This window comes from Aphelocoma coerulescens, chromosome 3 (genome assembly GCF_041296385.1).
Source record: "Aphelocoma coerulescens isolate FSJ_1873_10779 chromosome 3, UR_Acoe_1.0, whole genome shotgun sequence".
NCBI lineage: Eukaryota > Metazoa > Chordata > Aves > Passeriformes > Corvidae > Aphelocoma > Aphelocoma coerulescens.
In genome coordinates this window covers 124,037,025-124,056,624 of record NC_091016.1, presented here as the reverse complement: position 1 = coordinate 124,056,624, position 19,600 = coordinate 124,037,025, and the positions used below count along the sequence as shown (strand labels likewise).

At 51.0% G+C, this 19,600-nt stretch overlaps 1 protein-coding gene across 2 annotated transcripts in view; it reads right to left on the bottom strand.

The window, feature by feature from the left end:
- ELP3 (elongator acetyltransferase complex subunit 3) overlaps window positions 1-16,616 on the bottom strand; it is an 83,425-nt gene extending 66,809 nt beyond the window's left edge. For both annotated transcript variants that reach the window (XM_069011872.1, XM_069011873.1), the window contains exons 1-7: window positions 16,529-16,616; window positions 15,070-15,169; window positions 14,211-14,349; window positions 13,472-13,542; window positions 11,433-11,496; window positions 10,196-10,264; window positions 9,260-9,414 (exon numbers count right to left, since the gene is read on the bottom strand). In XM_069011872.1, coding sequence (XP_068867973.1) covers window positions 9,260-9,414; window positions 10,196-10,264; window positions 11,433-11,496; window positions 13,472-13,542; window positions 14,211-14,349; window positions 15,070-15,169; window positions 16,529-16,556 — 626 coding nt within the window. In that variant the 5' untranslated portion in view covers window positions 16,557-16,616. The remainder of the gene's footprint in view (window positions 1-9,259; window positions 9,415-10,195; window positions 10,265-11,432; window positions 11,497-13,471; window positions 13,543-14,210; window positions 14,350-15,069; window positions 15,170-16,528) is intronic.
- Window positions 16,617-19,600: the final 2,984 nt, after the last annotated feature.

Genomic DNA, 19,600 nt, shown 5'->3' with positions numbered 1-19,600 from the left:
ACTTCACAGCTGCTCCTGAGGAAAATAACCACAAACCCCATGCCCTGAAAGTGCTGCTGCATAAAGAAAGTGCCCAGCCCAGCCCTTCGATTTTCAGCTCCTTTATCCACCTCTGAAACGGGATGGAGCCCGTCCCCATCTGACTCCGACGGAGAAAACATTTAGCTCGAGGAAGGAAAACAGCTTGATTGCTGCTTTGAGGAAACAAAGAAATTGTATCCATAAAATTATAAAGAGAGCTAATAAAAAGCAGCCATCAGCCAAAACTGCCAGTGGAGAGCTGCGCTTTACTCGTCTTGATCTCCTGCCAAAGCAAGTCCCTCACCTATAAAGCTGCGATAGGATCGCGCTCAAAAAAGGGCTGTGAAAATCCTCGTTTTCCCCATAAAAACACTCCTGGGCTTGCTGCAGCAGCTCCAGGAACTGCTGGTGCCTCTTCCCCAACTCCTTTTGCTCCCTCCTGTAGCTCCAAGGTGCCCACGGCTCCTCCTCCACGGCACGGGGTTGGGATGAGATGAGCCTTGAGGCCCTGGCCAACCCGATTTTATGATTTTACTCAACTTTTAATGGCGGTTGAGTCATTGTTTGGAAAACGATTTCAGCTTTTCGCTGCTACAGTCGCCTAAAAACTGCATCATCCTCAGGCACAGATATCCCTCACAGCTCTGGGGAGGATGTGCTGTCCCAAGCAGCAGCTTCCTGGGATGGGGGGAGGTCAAATGTTTCCTGCCACGGCTAAAAGCCCCTCAAATGGCAGAATCTGGATTTTAGTGAGACAAATACAGAGAGGAGGCAGCCAAAGGGGAGGGACCACCTGTGTGTCTTCCCGGAGGTGGGGAAAAGCAGAGATTGTGGGTGTTGGCCTCCCCTCCCAAGGAACAAGTGACAGGATGAGAGGGAATGGCCTCAAGTTGTGCCAGCGGCGGTTTAGATCGGATATCAGGGATCATTTTATCCCTAGAAGGGCTGGAAAGCACTGGAATGGGCTGCCCAGGGCAGTGGTGGAGTCACCATCCCTGGAAGCGCTCAAAAACCTGGATGTGGCACTTGGGGATGTGGTTTAGCGGTGCTGGTTGATGGTTGGACTCGACCACCTTAAAGGTCCTTTCTAAATTTAATTACCCCGTGATTCCGTGATCTGGAAAAGAGAACGGAACCAAACCCCAGCACCGCAAGACACAGGAGCATCTTCCATAAAGCAAGGACAGGCACGAGCTCAAGGAGTCAGAAATGGGAGGTGGAGGTGGAAACTCCTCCTGTCCCGGGCCTCAAGGGAGCCAAGGCTCGTGGGGTGGGATCCAGCTCCTGGATGCAAACACCCACGCAGAGCTGGGCTCTCATTTCCGCAGCAGTCAGAGCCCAGAGAGCCACGGCCCCAGCAGGAGCTGGATCCCTCCCCGCTGATTTCATCTCCCGCAGGGGCACATCAGGCACCCAGGAACATCAGAGCCGAGCTCTGAACCCACCAGCTGAACCCACACCTCACCCCAGAGCTGCCAGGGAAAAGGGGGACGTTACTTTATCCCAAGGAACAAAGGTCCTTCCCACTAACGTTAGAGTTTTCAGAGCAGCACACAAACTCTCCGGAGACAAAGCAGGCAAAGGTCGTGCAGAGAGAGTTAAAAAACGAGGTCATTGCACAACCCAAGGCCCAGACAGAGGGAGAGCAAATCCAGGCTGCACAAACACCCCCAAAGCTCTGCATTTCCAGTTCTGAGCATCCGACTTCCCGAACTCGTGAGCCGTGAGCGGCGCAGGCTCCCGGAGCGCCCCTGCTGCCACACGTATTTCAAACCAAACAGCCCCTGCTCTGCCGGGCACAGCGCTCCCCAAAGCCGCAGCAAAACCCCTCCTCGACACCCTCCTGTAAAAGGACCAAGATTAAACCTGCCTTTTGCTGTTGTTCCACGCCTATTGCACCCACCATGTCACTAGAAAATGAGTTTTCTTTCAAATTAATTTAGCGCTGTTGAAAGGCGGCGGCTCTGGGTTTACGGCATCAATGAGGCGAGCAGAGCACAGCTGAGGGAACCATAAACCACATCTCCCTATTTCACCAGCTCATTTTCATCTGGGCCACAAAGCAATCTCTGCTGAAAGCAGGCGGAAAAGGGGAGCGTGGGTCCCCTGTCAGCGCTGCAGGGCATGGGATGATCGGTTTGGATCGCTTGCATCCTCCTGCAGCTCAAAGCCACGGGTAATATTTGAGTTTCTGCCTGCTTGGAAAAGCGGGATACAACAGCAACTGCTGCTGCAATCCGCAGGATGGTGTCAATGACGAAGGGATTAACCCAGGAATCTTATTCATACACACCGCCCTGCTCTCTCTTTTGGATCACCACCACCATTGGAATTAAAACTGTATCATCATCAGGCCAGGTTCAAATTCATACGGGTGGCCAAGCCCTGAATAAAGCTCCATCTCCAGCCGCCGATCCCAGCCGGCCGCTCGGATCCCATCCCAGCATTAACATTTTAGTGCAGGTCACCGGAGAACTTGTTGTGCTTTGCCAAATTACAGAGGCACAGCAGTGGAGCAGCAAAAACGAGCAAAGTATTCCCTTTGGCAGGTGTTCAGCAGTAATTTGCTGAAAATGTACAGGAAAAAGCAGGGAAATTCATTATTTAGCTCTGACAATGTCATGACCGCCAAGGCCGCCGCTCTTTCCACCAGTATGGGATAAAAGGTGGATTTACAAATATTGCTGATTTTGGTGTGGCTCCAATTCCTGAATAAACCACCTCGGAACGCTTGGAGGGAGACAGGTTTGGTTCCAGCCTTGGAAAACCCGAAATCACCCAGTATCACCCATGGAAAGGCGTGGGTTTGGCTTCCTCACATGTTTCATCCCAAACCTGAGTGTTTCACAGGCAGGGGAAACAGCAATAGGGCAGATAACGGGATCAGCAATCCCATTCCAGCAATAGGGCAGGTAACGGGATCAGCAATCCCATTCCAGCAATAGGGCAGGTAACGGGATCAGCAATCCCATTCCAGCAATAGGGCAGGTAACGGGATCAGCAATCCCATTCCAGCAATAGGGCAGATAACGGGATCAGCAATCCCATTCCAGCAATAGGGCAGGTAACGGGATCTGCAATCCCATTCCAGGGCTGTGGGAGGAAAGGAGATGGACGAGGTTAGGATGGGATGGAATGCCTTCCGTTTAGAGATCTTCCAAATGACATCAACTCCAGCAGTTAAAAGTTGGGAAATGCAGCAGGAAATGAGCAGTGCCAAAGTAACTGGATGGCAACAAAGGCCAGACAGCTTTGGGGTGAAATTCCTTAAATTATGCAAGACTTACGAAGGCATTTAGGGATGAACACTCAGTGCCAAACAGGCTTTAATGAAAAATATAAAATGGTTTGGGTGAGAAGGGACCTTAAAGCTCATCCCATTCCAACCCTGACACCTCCCACTATCCCACCTTGCTCCAAGCCCCGTCCAGCCTGGCCTTGGACACTTCCAGGGATGAGGAGACCCCAACATCTCTGGGCAACCTGTTCCAGTGCCTCATTACAGATGAGTCCCATCCACAGCTGGACACAAAGAAAATCTGCCTGTTTTTCCCGAACATTAGGAGCTCCAAATCTGTGGGCACAAAAGGAAATCCAGGCAGATTCTCTGTTGTGAACGATCTGGCACTAAAGCAGCAGCCACTCATCTCCTGCCTGGCCCGCCCGGATGTCCGGAGGGATTTGACAGACAAGCTCTGACGGATCCAGCCACGGCAATTTCCAATGCTGCTGCCTCCTGCTATTCCCTTCCTCCTGCCAGGAGCAGGCACAGGAGGGGACACGGAGCTGGTGAGTCCCCACATCCCCCTGCTGCCCAAATTGCCGCTGGAATTGGAGCTTAACCCGGCAATTTGGGCTGGAACCGGAGGAAAATTCAAGAGCCTCCCTGTCACTGCACCCACTCATTATGGCAGGGCGAGGGGTGGGATCCGACTGTCAAACCCCGGCAATTTGCAACAGGACAATTTCCCACTCCCCCCAAGCAGAGAAGGAGCTTCTCAGATAAAGCTCTCCTTCCCAAATTCCATGAATTCGCCCCGGGGTGAGCTGTGGCAGCCGGAGGGGGGGGTGAGTTGAGCTGCCTGCTCTGGAAGGGGTAACCTCGAGCTGAGGGTCAAGGTAGATAAAAGGAGAACAGCAACCTCTTCAATGGCCCCAGCATGAATCACTGCGGCGAGTGAGTCAAAGCCTGGCTTGTTTTTGCTGGAGTCACAATTAGCACTCGGAAAGCTCAATTAAGAGACATTAGCGGAACGAGCGCCGTATGCCAATGGAGCCCCGGAATTGTAGGACGGCATCTTCCCTGCCTGTAGGAACCACGGAAATGGGTTTGCTCTGAGCTCTTGCCTGGAGGATTTCTCACGGTGGGGTCTGTGGAATATGGGCACAGGCACGACGTGCTCGCCTGTTACCCCACAGAACTTCACAGTGTCCTAAAAGCCAAGCAAAAAGGCTCAATTTTGGTTAAAGTACAGCACCAGCAAGCCCAGAGTTCACTGCAGGAAGCTCTGTCTTCCAGCAACTTCCTAAAGTCTTATTTGGGAAATTTAGAACAGACTTCAAGTTGATAAAGCTGGGTTTGGGTTAGGATTAGGGTTATCTTTTAAGAGCAGGTCTGTTCCTGCCTATTGAAAAGCAAATTCAGGTGTGGCTGAGTTGTGAACCTTCACAACCACAGAATTCCAGACTGGTTTGGGTGGGAAGGGAACTTAAAGTCCATCCAGTTCCAACCCCAACACTTCCACGGTCCCAGGTTGCTCCAACCTGGCCTTGGACACTTCCAGGGATCCAGGAACAGCCCCAGCCTCTCTGGGAATTCTGTGCCAGGGCTTCACCACCCTCGCAGCCAAGAATTCGTTCCCAATATCCCACCTAACTCCACCCTCTGCCTCCAGCTACCACGATTTCTTGGAACAACTGCAGCTTCTATCGGAAGAATTGCTGGGATCTGAAATTAACGTGGGAATTTGAGAAAAGAATCACGGAATGGTTGGGGTTGGAAGAGGCCTCTGGAGACCACCCAGCCCCGAGCAGGCTCACCAGAGCAGGCCGCACAGGATCACATCCAGGTGGGATTGGAGAAGGAGACTCCACAACCTCTCTGTTTCATCATCCTCAAAGAAGTTTTTCCTTTAATATACAACGACCTTCCCACAAACCCCATCCTCCAATAATCACACAAAGCACATTTGTCACAGCTTGCTCTGATCTGACCTGCTCAGGAGAGATTTCCAGCTGGGATTCAAAAGGCATCGGGAGCTCCACATCCCAAACCAAGCACTGCAGGACCCGCCAGGGCTCGGGGTTTGTTTTTCCTCCCTCAATGGATTAAGAGGTGCCAAGCTGGGCCCTAAGCTCTGATTATGTACAGAGCTCAGGAGTAGCTGGATCTATCCTCTTCCCAAAAAATCGATCTGGCTTTTGGGATACCCAAAGGAAACTTCCCACCAGGATAATGTCTGGGGCAGCAGGAGGCACTGCTGCCCGTCTCGCAGCTCCAGAGAGGTCACAGCTAATGCAGGAACACAAAAGGACTCCTGGCACAGGCAATCGATGGCGAATCCAAGGAAAAGGCGGAGTCGGGAGCTGCGATTGCTCCTCAGAGTTCTGGGATTCTGTGAGTTTAAAAGGAGCTTTTTAAGGGACTGATGCGGGGAGGGGAAGCTGCCCCGGTTCTGGATCAGGGAATGGCGATGCCTGCTCTGCACCTGGATGTTGCCACATGAATTTCAGGTACAGGAGAGACCTGAACTGCAGAATGTGAGGTCCCAGCAGTGTTACCTCCTTCCTTTGCCAAGGCAGCCTTATCAAACATCGGGCAACCCATCACACTGCTAAAAAAACAACTTGAAAATCATTTCCATGCCTTTTACAATGCTGAAATCATAGACATCATGGAATGGCTTGGGTGGGATCTTAAAAAATGATCCAATTCCAACTACCTGCAGGCACCTTTCACTAGACCAGGCTGCTCCAACCTTGGACACTTCCAGGGATCCAGGGGCAGCCACAGCTTCTCTGGGCACCCTGGGCCAGGGCCTCACACCCCCTCACAGCCAGGAATTCCTTCCCAATATCCCATCCATCCCTGCCCTCTGGCAGTGGGAAGCCATTCCCTGTGTCCTGTCCCTCCATCCCTTGTTCCCAGTCCCTCTCCAGCTCTCCTGGAGGCTCTTGAGGCCCTGGAAGGGGCTCTGAGCTCTCCCTGGATCCTTCCCTTCCCCAGGTGAACATTCCCAGCTCTCCCAGCCTGGCTCAGGAAGAGAAGCCAGAGCTGCTGCTGCAGTCCCAGGAGCTGCAGGGGTGCAGAGCCCTTCCTGATTTTCCTGCTTTTCCCAAAGCAGGCGAGCTCTCCTCGGGCCTCCTTCCCTCATTAGAAGTCAGCTCCCGGCTCCGGTGACTCACGGTGGCAGCTAAATAAACCCAACACCTCTCATGACTCACGGGTCAGGTGAGAGGAGCAGCAATTCTCATTTGCATGTGCATTTTACACCTTCTCGGAGGCTGATTGTCCTCAGGAAAGAGCAAAAGCAGCCGCAATCAAGTCAACACTCGGGGCTTGATGGGAGCAGCTCCCGGGGAAAGAGATGAGTTTCTCCTGTGGGAGAAAAATCCATCCCAGCGATGCTTTAGCAATTGCAAAGTTCCTAATAATTGCAAACCTGCTGCTAGAGAAGGGAAGCTTATCACCAAATCCACAACCCGGCTTGATAAGCACCCAGAAGGGCCCAGAAATTCCTAAGTGGTGCTCTCAGGGAGAAAAATTAGAACTTCTCAGTCTTCTCTTTGCACACCCTCTGCAAAACAAAGATCCCCTCTGGCTCTGCAATTCTTCACTCACTCCTCGACCAAGCTATTTCTCAAGCAAACTGAAGCACCTCGAGCAAAGAGCTCTGTCTGAACAGCCTAAAAAAGCGTTTATTACCCCAAAAGGGAGGCGCTGCAGAAATATTAAAAACAACAGCGCTTTCGCAGGGAATTCATTTCCTTCCTCCACTCACAACAGAGTCGCTATGAGAGTCTCCAAATTGCCCCGTTTATCTTTGCAAAAAATCACACTTTTGGTCGATGAGTTCACGCATTTATCTGCAACTCAGAGTATCAGCTGAAATCCGAGGGCCAACGCGGTCTGAGGGGTAATTTCTTTACTCGCAGTGCCCGTCCCTGGTGAGGAACGGGATCGACCTCCACGGGCAGGCTCTGATCGTGCTGTTCTGCCTGGAACTGCACAGAATCACATCCTTTTTATCAGATTAGCTGGGGCCAGAAGCCTCCGTGGGCTGATCGAGATGAAGCATTACAAGAAGAAAATTGAAAATTACGTCAGGAGGAGGACGCCAGATTGATGATCCCTCAGCGCTGCTCAGCTCAGGCCAGCACTGGACACAGAGCAGAGCAGGAGTCTGGGACAAAGACAAGAAATTACTGGATAAAAGAGGGAAAACTGGGGTTTGGAGCAAGCTGGGATAGTGGAAGGTGTCCCTGCCCGTGGCAGGGGGTGGGATGGGATGAGCTTTAAGGTCCTTTCCAACCCAAACCACCTTGGGATTCTGTGATTCTCTCCTGGTTCAAGGTCCTTTTCCACATGAAGGAATCTACCAAACCTGAAGTTAAAGAATGATTTGCCCAAGAAATAAGGCTCCCAGAATCCCATTCAGAGTCAGCTGAGAGAGGCAGAGCCCAGTACAAAACAAGGAAAACGCTCCCAGAATTCCTCACTCCTCACGGCCTCTGCTGATGGAAGCGGTGAAGGAGATGAATCCTCACTACAAAGAGAAATGAATTCCACCTTGACTGTCTGCTTCAAGTGTCACTGACCATCTCAAGCCATGCTGCCGTGACACAGTACGACGACCAAGCTCCAGAAGCACAAAAACTAAAAGCTCTGATTCATCTCCAACCCCATTTTCTCGCCTCTTGAATATTTAGGAAATGCAACTCGAGTAACTCCCACAGAACTCCATTTACCAAGCACTTATAATGTGAGTTTTACATTAAAAATATCAACCTTTATTTATCTGCTGAAGAACCCACACGTTGTCAGGGCAGGTTTTTGTCACACTGCTCGATCCGTGTTGCTCTGACTCCACAGAGTCACTTTGGGTTTAAAATTGCTCGGTCACACGGGCTGTGGCAGAAATAGTTTCCTTATTATCTGCAGAGCAAAGGCCAGGCTACTCGGAAAATTATTTTAGGCCCAATAAAATTAGCTAAGACACCTGCAGCAGGGAAAAAAAATATGGACTACCCACATCCTGAATCACAGCAGTAATTTGAATGGACAACCTGCAACCACCACCCTCCTCCCCTGAGGAGCTGTGTCCTTCAGAAACTCTTTGCTCAACTTGTTTGCTATTTTATCTTGAGAAAATCCACTGGAAAAGAGCAGCAGAGCACTTTTTGTTTGGTCTTTGAGTGACAAGCAGGGGAAAAAAAAAAAAGCTAAGAAAACCAGCAGAAGTGTTTGGTGCCCTCCAGAGGAAAACCAAATTAAGTTGCAGCTTTCAGATACAAAGGACTGGTCCTAAAAATCGCTTCTCTTGGAGAAGACAGCTCTAAAATCGCTCCTCTTGGAGATGATAATGTCACAAATAAAAATCCCCAACGACAAGGCAGCAAAGTGAAACCATCGAAGGGATGCTCGCCTCATTTAACAACTCCCAAAACATCCAACTTCTTCTTTTGTCCGAAAAGCACTGAAAATTCAGCATTTCCTGCCCCAAGCACGTGTGAATCAATCAGCCCGTGCTTTCTGAGCTGTAAAACGAGCAGAGCAGCTCCTGTCACACCCAACTGCTGCAGGGGGAGCTGCGTTTGGGGCTGGAAGGGGCCGGGAGTGCTGACGCTCTCCGGGCTGAGTCATTCCTTACGGGAGCTGACGTCCGGCCGCCCTCCCAGGCTGGAGCAGCTCCCCTGCCCAGCTGCAGGGAATAAATCCCGTGGCAATGGGATTTGTCACAACTCCAGACCAAGGTGATGAGGCGTGACAGGGCCAGGGCTGGCTGGAATGCCAAGAAATGGGGAAAACTTTGGCGTTTCCTGCCATTTGCAGTTCGCCGTTCCCTGCCTGCTGCTGCTGCCCCTCTGCGTTGCTGAGCTGGGCTGTAAACATCCTGTGCCTCAAAAAATATTTAGATAAACACTCCCTGTAAAAAAAAATCTAATTCTCTTCAGTGTTTTCAAAGAATAAACGATTTAAACCTTAAAGAATTCCATGAGGGAGAATCCAGGCTCTCACCTGACGGCCTCTGCCACGTTGTTGGAAGTGTGGCCCGACAGGGCATCGTGCAGGTTCCTGATGAAATAATCTCTGTAATCTTCAGGCAGAGACATGAATGTTCCACCCATCACGATAAATTCCACTTTATCCACGCTGTGGCCCAGCTGCTTCAGCTGGAAAATTAAAAATATCACAAGAAAAAAATGATCAGTCGGGGATTTCTCCAGTTGCAATCCCTGATTTTCTTAATGCTGCATTTCCTTCTTTTGTTGTTTCATGAATGAGAAATCTTTAATATTTCTGTGCAGGTTTTTTATAACCTCCTCCCCCTGCAAAAAAAAACCCCTCCAAAGTAATTTTTTTACTGTAAGAACACAGCCCAGAGTAGAGGATTTTCCTGAAAAATCAGAATTATTTAAGTTACTGGCTACTGAAACTACCTAAATTCGGCCAAAAGGCAAAAAAATTCCTTGCATCTCCTTCAATCCATGTAGAACAAACTCTCCTTAAAAACTCGTGAGAGAAAACACTGAATTCATGGAGAATTTTCCAATGGATTTGGAGATAAACAGGAAACTAATCAATGCAGAACGGGATCGAGAAACTTTTCACATCTAACTCTCCAAGAAACCCCCAAATAAAATAACTTTGGTAGGAAAGGCACTGTTTGAGTATTAAATTCTTCATGGAATCACCAAGAACTAGGAATTCCAGAGAAGCTCAGTTCCATTTTGTTGGAATTATTATTAACCATCACCTATTGCACACAAGAGATCTTAGCAGAGGTTCAAATCTCACCATTTATTTCATGGAAATGAGAGCTGGATAATTAAAATGCATACATTTAATTTTTTTTTTTTTTTTTTTTTTGCAGCCCACCAGTCCAGAAATTAAAACAATCCTCATTTTTTTTTTTGCATCCCAATCCCAATGAAATTCCCTGTAAAAATGTACCTGCTCCACTCTGTGCCTTGTCTGGAGATAGGGATCGTACCGAGCCCGGATGGCCCTCATGGATGTTGGCTGCAAAACACAAAAAGATTCATTTTAGAAACTTCTTTTGCCCAAAGAACAGCAAAAAAGAACAAAAGAACTTCCAGCATTGAAATTAATGCTGAAAACTTCAAATCCTGACTGCCCCAAAGCCTTCAAACCCACCAATAAAGACTCTGCACAATTGTAAATATCAGTTTGGCTCCTTAAATCCTCAAACACGTTTTTGTCCTGAGATGGCAACATGATCTAAAAGGAACACCAAAATTATTCAATTTTTAGTGCTCCCCAACAGCTAAAAAATCTCTGCAGTGTCACAGCAGCGTTACAAAAATCACAAAGTGTTTCTCAGAGCACTTTTGGTTTTGGCCCTGCTCATTTCAGAACCTTTTCACTTGCACAGATCAGCATCCTCTAGACTCAGTTTAAGCCTCAAATATTCTCTAAACTAAACTTATTCCTTCAGCTGAAATCCCTAAAAGCTCTTTCTTTCTATCACCAGCTGATGGAAGCCTATTAATAATATTTCAAGAAGATTTTCAGGCACCTTTTGTATCCTGGATTCACTTGGTATTTCCCATTTTTCCTGTTTCCTTAATGGGACAAGTTTTAAATCACAGAGGCAACAAGAGACAAAGTTCCTGTTTAAAAGATGCTGCATTAATGTTCACCAAATGAATCCAGCTGGATTTCACCTCATTTTCCTGCTTTACATCCCTCCCACAGCTCTGAGGTTTTTGGTTAAAAGCAGCCACAATAATTCAGTCACAAACTGCTGTTAAACTTTCTCCAGACAGCAGGGAAAGAAAAATTGGGAAGTACAAAGATTTCGGGAGAAATCACTGCAGATAAAAAGGAATGAATGCAATTTCAGAGGCATTAACAGCTTAAAAACGGGAATTTTTTCCCCCAAAATTTATATATTTTAATCCTGTAGGAACCTCCCCACATCCTATTCCAGCCTTTGAAGACCCTTCTTACACGAGGGCACAATTTTTTTACATTTTAACTCATCATTATTTACTCTGATCAAGAATTTCCCTCCTGGGCTTTGAGCTGCTTTCGAACCTTTAGAAGTTTCTGAAGATTGGTTTTGGTTTTGCTCTTGGACATGAGTTGAGTTGTAGGGATAAGGCCCAGCCTAACCCAAAGCCGGGCTTACAGAATGCTGGAATTCCCCAAAAGAGGGCATCAGTACCTCATATCCGGTGTAGGACTGGGTGGAATATTCGAAGTCAGAGTCAGGGCCCCCTGGGCAGTACCTGCAGGGCAAAAAAACCAGAGAAAACAGGAATTAAACTCTCCCAATTCCAACTGTTTCTGTGATTCCATGAAATCCAGGAATGCTGGGAGGAGCTGAGCCTGCCTGTGTTTGCAAACACTGAAGGTCCAGTGCAAAACAGGAATTTTAATTGATTTTAGCGAGAAAGGGATTGGTCAAAACCACTTCAGACCTGTCAAATTCCCACATCTACCTAAAGCAACTTTCTGGAAGCAAAATATTGAAAATATTCCTGGGATATGGCATTATTTGAGGGAGCAGCTGTAGAGTTTTGGAGCAACAGTTACCCACAGATTAACTGATTTTGAAAAACAATTTTACAGTTTGAGTATTTTCCACGATTCCCTCAAGAGCATCACTTTATTCCGTGCAGAACATGATTTCTCTTTGGTGTGGAAAGATGTCAAACAGGGGTCTCCTCCTGTCCCAGCACCTGCTTTTCCAGAAATTTCGGGAATTTCAGTATTTGGATGGTGAGAAAGCTCATCTGCATTGGCTCCCCGAGCTTAGGGATGTGTTATTTCACCAACAAAACATTCCAGGTGCTCAGAGATGAATTCAGACACGAGGGTGGGCAACTCCTTCTCCTTCAGCACCAGCAGGAAAGGTGAGGGAGCATCCAGGGAATTTTCCTTATGGATCAGCTCCCAGGACAACGCCACCTCCACCAAACCAGCCTCGTTAGCTTCACAGGATAATTGATTTGTTTCCTCACTGCCAGCTCACCCCGAGTCATCTGTCATCATTATACAATTAATTAGCAAATCACCGTGCCCACATTCATTTGCTGGCAAAGAGCTGAGCAGCCGAAGCCATTTCAGACACAAAATCACCTGGAACAGCTCAAACAGAGGAGCTGAAACAAACCCAGAGTGAAATTCAGGGATGTGTTGGGAATGACAGGGAATGTTTGGAAAGAAATGATGGGAAAACAGCAGCCAAGAGGAGATTTCAGGTGCTCGGAGTCAAACTGAGGAAGAGACTTCGAGGTTAAGCCAAGTTTGTGGTTTTTGATTCAAATAAAACCATTTTTGGCTGTTCCAGGAGGTTTTGGCAGCTGGAGACCTCCCTTCCATCTGTGCTCTGTCATTCCAGAGCCACTGGAATGGCACAGCAAGGAATTTTCTGCAGGCAACACCTGCTCCTCCTCAGGAGGGGCTCAGCTCAGCCACCTTCAGAATTCCCAGATCCTGCTGCTCTCCTGCAGGATCTGGAATCTCCCACCTGCTCCTCTGCCCAGGGATGCAACAGCCCAAATCAGGGACACAAATCCCACCTGATCGTTAAGAAATTGGTAATAAATTAATAACCATGAAGGTGGGAATCTCCTGTGGAATGGTGGGTCTGGGTCATGGAAGGAGAAGATTTTCTCCTTGAGGGAAAGGTGAAAAAAAAGCAGATTTTGGGGTGATGTGTGAGGTATCAACAACCTGGCAGCTGTGCAGAATGGGAGCCTGGCCCCAAAATGCTGCTCCTGCAACACTGGATTTATCCAGGAATGCTGGGAAAATGTCCTTTTGGGTCATGGAATCACAGCAAGGCTGAAAAAGGCATCCAAGAGCATCCAGCCCAACCATTCCCAGCACTGAGCCACATCCACAGGGATTTTCAATCCCTCCCAGGATGGGGGCTCCACCACTGCCCTGGGCAGCTGTGCCAGGGCTGGACAGCCCTTTCCAGGCAGGAATTGTTCCCAATACCCAATCTGAACTTCTCCTGGTGCTGCTTGAGGCTGTTCCCTCTCATCCTGTCCCTGTTCCCTGGGAGAAATCCCACCTAGCTCCTCCCAGGGAATTCCAGAGAGGAAAATTCCCTCTGGAGCCTCCTTGGGCTGAGCCCCTTTCCCAGCTCCCTCAGCCTCCCCTGGTGCTCCAAACCCTTCCCAGGACACGCTCCAGCCCCTCCTGGAGGACAGAAGTGTCCCAGCAGGGCACATCTGGGCCGGCCATACTCACACACAGATGTTGCCCGTGAAGTTGATGTGGGGACACCGGTGGGGTTTGCACATCACAGCCACCACAGCGATCTGCAGGGAGCGAAGTGAGGAGAGAAATCACAGCCCTGGCCTCTGAAGTGACGAAAATAAAGAGCTTCTTGCAGGGCTGGGGGTGCTGGGGCATCTGTGGGATTGTTTCAAGATGCTCCGTGCTTGGGCTGCCACCCAAAATAGCTGTGGGTTAACCCTCGAGGGGGAGAACAAAAGCAGCAAGAAACAGGAACCTTTATGATTTAGTATTTCCACGGTCCAGTGTAAATTGGGGTCTAATATGGAGAATGAGGTGTTTTACCCTGAACTGGACTAACTGCTCTGCTGAAAAACCCACAGTGACACGGACACGCTTCCCCTTTTTCCTCAGAGAATCCCAGGATGGTTTGGGTTGGAAGGACCTTAAACCCCATCCCGTTCCAACCCCGACGCCTTCCACTACCCCAGTTTGCTCCGAGCCCTGTCCAGCCTTTCCTTGGACACTTCCAAGGATGCAGCAGCCCCAGGGAAACCTCCAAGGAAGGAAGCTTCCCCCAAATCCTTTCAAAAGCCACACCCCTGCGGGCACAAGGGCACGGAAAAGGCAACCTGGAACGTGCCGACACCACCGGGCGTTCCCCATCCCAGTTTTGGGCAGGAATCCCACCCAGTGTGGGGCTGGGAGCAGGGAGGATGGCGGGGGAAGGAGGGATGGTGGCTGTGCTCACCCCACTGGCCGTCCTGATGGGCTTGGCCTTGAGCTTTGGGAGCAGAACCTTCCGGAACTGGGGCGGGACAGCCGCGATGATGTCGACGAGCCGGGGCTGCGCCGGCAGCCCGTACTTGGCTGAGGTTTTGGTCTTCAGCCTGCAAGCAGAAATACCCCAAAGGACCAAAATAAGGGCTCATTTCCAGCAGTTCCAGGCAGATCCTGGTAGGTTCTGGCAGTTTTGCTCTGCAGACAAAGCACTACGAAGCAAACAGCTGCACTGTGCGTTAAGAGACCAAAACCAAACTCACGCCCGCCAGCGATTTTTAGCTCTTTTTATTTTCTGCGCTTTCTCCTCCTAAATATGGCTTCATCCTAACTTTGTGCAGGCTGCCAAGGCTCTGGCTTGTCCATTTCCAGGGGTTTGACTCATGTGTTGAAGCCTTACACAGCCAGCCTGTAGCTGAGCTCATCTCCAAGGCAATTCCTGGCAGGTATTTCCGACAAAAAGTTTACAATGGAGCGGAAAAAGTGAGGCAAATTCAGGTTTTATTAGCCCACATAAATAAAGGAGCAAGAGGTTTCTGTAAACAACAACTTCATGTGTTGTTTAAGCCTAAAAAAATCTGACTGAATATTATTCCTACATTAACATTTCCTTTTCCTGGTGGATTTGGGACTACTGAAGGATGGCAGTGAGAGTTTCTTGGAGTTTTTCAGCAATCCCACCCGTTTTGGGACTCAGGAGCAAATCAGCCCAGAATTTCCTGGTTTTATGATCAGAAAATGGGAGAGAAATGGTGTGAAAATGAAAGCTGGGTGTCACAGAAAGCACAGGATGCGCCCACCCCCGATGGATCAGCTCCAGAGGCACTCACTTGTTGAGATCCACATCTTTCCCTTGCTCGTGAGCCTCAAGGAGCTGCTTTATGATGTCAGCAATGGTCATCACCATCAGCTCGGCCTGGCTGAGCTCCCCTGGAACGGGAACAGAGCAAAAACAGGGAAGAGTCAGAGATTTTCCCACCTGGGACAACCCGGGGGCACCTGCCCTCAATTCCTGTCACAGAACTGTGGAATGGTTTGGGTGGGAAGGGAATTTAAAGCTCGTCTCAATCCAAACCTGACACCTCCCACTGCCCCAGGCTGCTCCAAACCCTGCCCAACCCGGCCTTGGACACTGCCAGGGATCCAGGGGCAGCCACAGCTTCCCCGGGAATTCCACCCCAGGGCCTCCCCACCCTCCCACAGAACGTGGCAGGAGCGTTTCCTGTCACCAACAACCTGCGTTTCCCTAAAATCACAGAACCACGGAATGTTCTGGCTTGGAGGGGACCCACAGGGATCATCCAGCCCAGCTCCTGGCCCTGCACAGACACCCCAAAATTCCCACCCCGTGCATCCCTGGGAGCGTTGTCCAAACATTCCTGGAGCTCTGGCAGCCTTGGGAATGTCACCATTCCCTGGGGAGCTGCTCCAGTGGCCCACCACCCTCTGGAGAAAGAACCTTTTCCTAAAATCCAACCCAAACCTCCCTGGCACACCTTCCTCAGCTATTCCCATCTGTTCTCTCTCTCTGCAGGGTTGGTCAGGACAGACCAGGCTGCTGCACCATCTCTGCTGCCCAACACCCCGTTCCCAGATTTTGTCCCACTCGGATTTAAGGGAAAAGCCCAGTTAACACCGGGACTCCCCATTCCGCCCCCGGGAGTCGGGACAAGGCAAACTCCTGAGCACCACCGGGGTGCCCAGGGCTCCGCCTTCCCGGCAGAAACAGTGGAGAAAGCACCCCAAAGCCTCAGCAAGGTCGGGGCTGGCTCTTCACCTCCTCCAAAACAACAGAAAGGGGCAAGGCCGACCTCGCGTTCGCACCGCACGCACACAGAGAGTCAAGGAACGATTTAGGTCGGAAAAGTGCTCCAAAACCATCGAGTCCAACCATTCCCAGCACTGCCAAGGCCACCACTGACCCATGTCCCCAAGTGCCACATCCACACGGCTTTTCAATCCCTCCAGGGATGGAGACTCCACACCTGCCCTGGGCAGCTGCACCAGGGCTGGACAGCCCTTTAAGTGAAGAAATTCCTCTTAATATCCAACCTAAACCTCCCCTGGCACTATTGGGGGCCGTTCCCTCTCCTCCTGTCCCTGTTCCCCGGGAGCAGAGCCCGACCCCGCCTCAGCCGCCCCCTCCTGTCAGGGACTTGTGCAGAGCCAGAAGATCCCCCCTGAGCCTCCTTTTCTCCAGGCTGAGCCCCCTCCAGCTCCCTCAGCTGCTCCTCCCCCAGCTCCATCCCCTTCCCGGACACGCTCCAGCCCCTCAGGGCTCTCTTTTACCTTTCCCATTTTTCCTTTTCTGCTTCATCCCGGCGGATCCCGCGGCCTATCCCACAGCTCTGCCGTAAAGCGACACCGCCCCGCGCCGTCGCGAAAGCGCCGTAAAGCGCCGGGAGGGCGGCACGACGGGTGAGGGGGGTGCAGTTCCGCCATCAACCACCGGGGGCAGCGGGGCCGCAGCGGGAGGGGGGGCCGGGGACCCCCGGGGTTTGGGGGGTTCTGGGGGTCCCCCCGGGGTTTTGGGGACGGGGTTTGGGGTCCCCGGGTCCCCCTGCCCATGGCGTGCCCGGTGTGCAGTGTCCCCCGTTGAGATGCCCGGTTGGATGGTGTTTGTCGAGGCCGCGGTGTCCGGTGAATCCAGAGTCAGCTGGGTCAAGGAATCGATCGAGGAATCGATCAGGGAATCAATCAGGGAACCATGGAATTAGGGAATCAAGGAATCAGGGAATCACGGAATCACTAAACTGCGGTGTCAGAGAGTCACAGAGTCTCAGAACTGTAGCACGAGGGAATCGTGGAATCACGGGATCGTGGAATCTCAAGAGTCACGGAGCCAACGGAGTCAGAACCACGAAATGATGGAATCACAGAATCCCAGAATTGTAGAATGATGGAACCACGGAATCACAGTGTCAGAGAGTCACAGTCTCAGAATCACAGAGTGATGGAATCAGTCTCAGAATCCGTCACAGAATCCCAGAGTGATGGAATCACAGAATCTCAGAATCCGTCACAGAATCACAGAGTGATGGAACCCCCAAATTAAAAAATGATGGAATCACAGAGTTACGGAATTCCAGACTCACAAACCCATGGAATGACAGAATCGCAGACTCACAGACTCGCAGGACTAGCGAATCAGAGAATCACAGCATCATGCAATCACCCACTCATGAAATCACAAAGCACAGGCTCCCACAACCCCACAATCTCGGACTCACAGACCCCCAGAATCCCAGATTTACAGATTCTCAGAATCCCAGGATGGGTCGGGCTGGAAGGGACCACAGTGGGTCACTGGTGCCACCTCCCTGCACCAGCAGGGCCATCCCAGAGCCCAGGACACAGCTCTGGAATATCCCAGGGAGGAGACTCCTCACCCTCTCTGGTCTCTGTTCAGGGGGAATTCCTGTGCAGGGGGAATTCCTGGGATCAGTTCCTGCCCGTTCCTCTGGTGCCATTGCTGGTCCCCGGAGCAGAGCCTGGGCCCTGCTCTGAGCCCTCCCTGCACACAGGGACACCCAGGGATGGGGTCTCTTCCCAAGGCTGAGCAGCCCCAGCTCCCTCAGCCTTTCCTGGGCATGGAGAGCTCCAGGTCCTTCCCCATCTTCGCTGCTCCTGCTCCAGGAGCTCCCTGCTGTCCTGAGAATCCCAGGCCTGGACACAGAACTCCCGGGGTATAAGAACATCCTTATGCCTGTTCTTAACAGGACAAATTCGGATTGATATTCCCAGTAGTGGGATCATCCTGTTTCCCCGTTAGAATCCAGTTTTTCCCTGGGGTTTTCTTCCCGCTTCCCCCTTGCGCTGTGATCCCCCCCTGAGGGATCCCCACACGGGCCCCAGGACGCTGCGCCGCCTCAGCGCTAGATGGTAGCAAAACATCGACTTCAGCAGGGAAAAACGGGCTGGGTTTTCCTGACAAAAGGCGGAAAATGCCTCCCGGAGACCCCCGGGATCCCGGGGAGTGCACGGAGGGGGGAGATGGGGATGGTGGGAGGGAGCAGCGAAGGGGAACGGGGGGGAAGAGGCTGAGGGGAAAGGGCGGCTCTGGGGGTCCCTGAGAGCCAAGGCAGCACGGCCGAGTGTGGGGCTGGATATTGGGAAAAGGTTCTTCCCCCGAAGGGTCGGGCACTGAAGGGGATCCCCAGGGAATGGTGACATTCCCAAGGCTGCCAGAGCTCCGGGAGTGTTTGGACAACGCTCTCGGGGATGCACGGGGTGGGAATTTTGGGGTGTCTGCGCAGGGCCAGGGGTTGGATTTGATGATCCTGGTGGGTTTCTTCCCACGCAGGATTGTCCGTGAATACCTATGTGCTCTTCTCCTTGGGAGGATTTGCAGACCCTAAAGCCCTCAGCAACCTGGAATAAACCCAAATCTGACCCTGTTTAAAGCAGGAGGTTGGACCGGAGGTCTGCTGGGGTCCCTTCCAGCCCAAATTCTGCAACGATCCTGTAAAATCAGCTCAGGATTCTTCCATGAATATCCAGTGACTTTTAAAACTCAGATGAACTTCACCTTCTAGAGATTTCCATGGCTGGATGACACCTTGTCTGGGGAACTGCCCTGCTGTTTGCCAGGGCCTTGCTCCCAAATCTTCTTGCTGGTGGCATCCCGGTCAATCCCTGGATTTTGGTGGATCATGAACCTACCCATGAGCAGAGGGGAGATGCTGCCTGGATGGAAAACAGGACTGTGGAGGAAGAGAGAACAGGCAGCAAGGAAAAAAACACCGAATTACAGATAAAACAGCAGGGAGATGCTGGCAATGGCCACGTGACCTGCTCTGGGGATTTGTGGGATGGTAAAAAATCTCACAAAGAAAGAATCTCACAAAAAAAAAAAAAAGATGGTTTTTCTTGGAAAACCTTCGGATCCAGGGGCTGTTCTGAGGATTTTTGGCACGACTCTCATGACTGGGGTGTGCCTGGGGGCTGAAGGGCTTGCAGGGAGGGAAAAGGGCACGAGGAAAGAGCTCTTCCCACTGGATGGGATGATTTAAAAAGCAGCCAGAGCCTGCTCCGGTGCCTGAGGATGGCACGAGGGTGTCTGGAAATCAGATCCCAGGATGGAACAGGTTGAAATAGGGTTGGCTCCCACTTCTGCCTGCTGGGCCTTTTGGAGAGCTGAGCTGAGTCTCCTTCCTACAGGATGTGCTGGGAGTGCCCTGCGATGCCCGGACCTGTTCTCGGCCTGGGATTTTACCTCCCCCGGGGTCTCCCGAGCTTCCCGTGCCAACCAACAGTTTCTCCATGGTCTGGGAGGTGGCTGTGCTCAGGATATGGGGCTGCACGGCTACAAAGCTTCCCCCCAGACCTGCATCTTCTGCCCTCACCTCTCCCAAACCTACT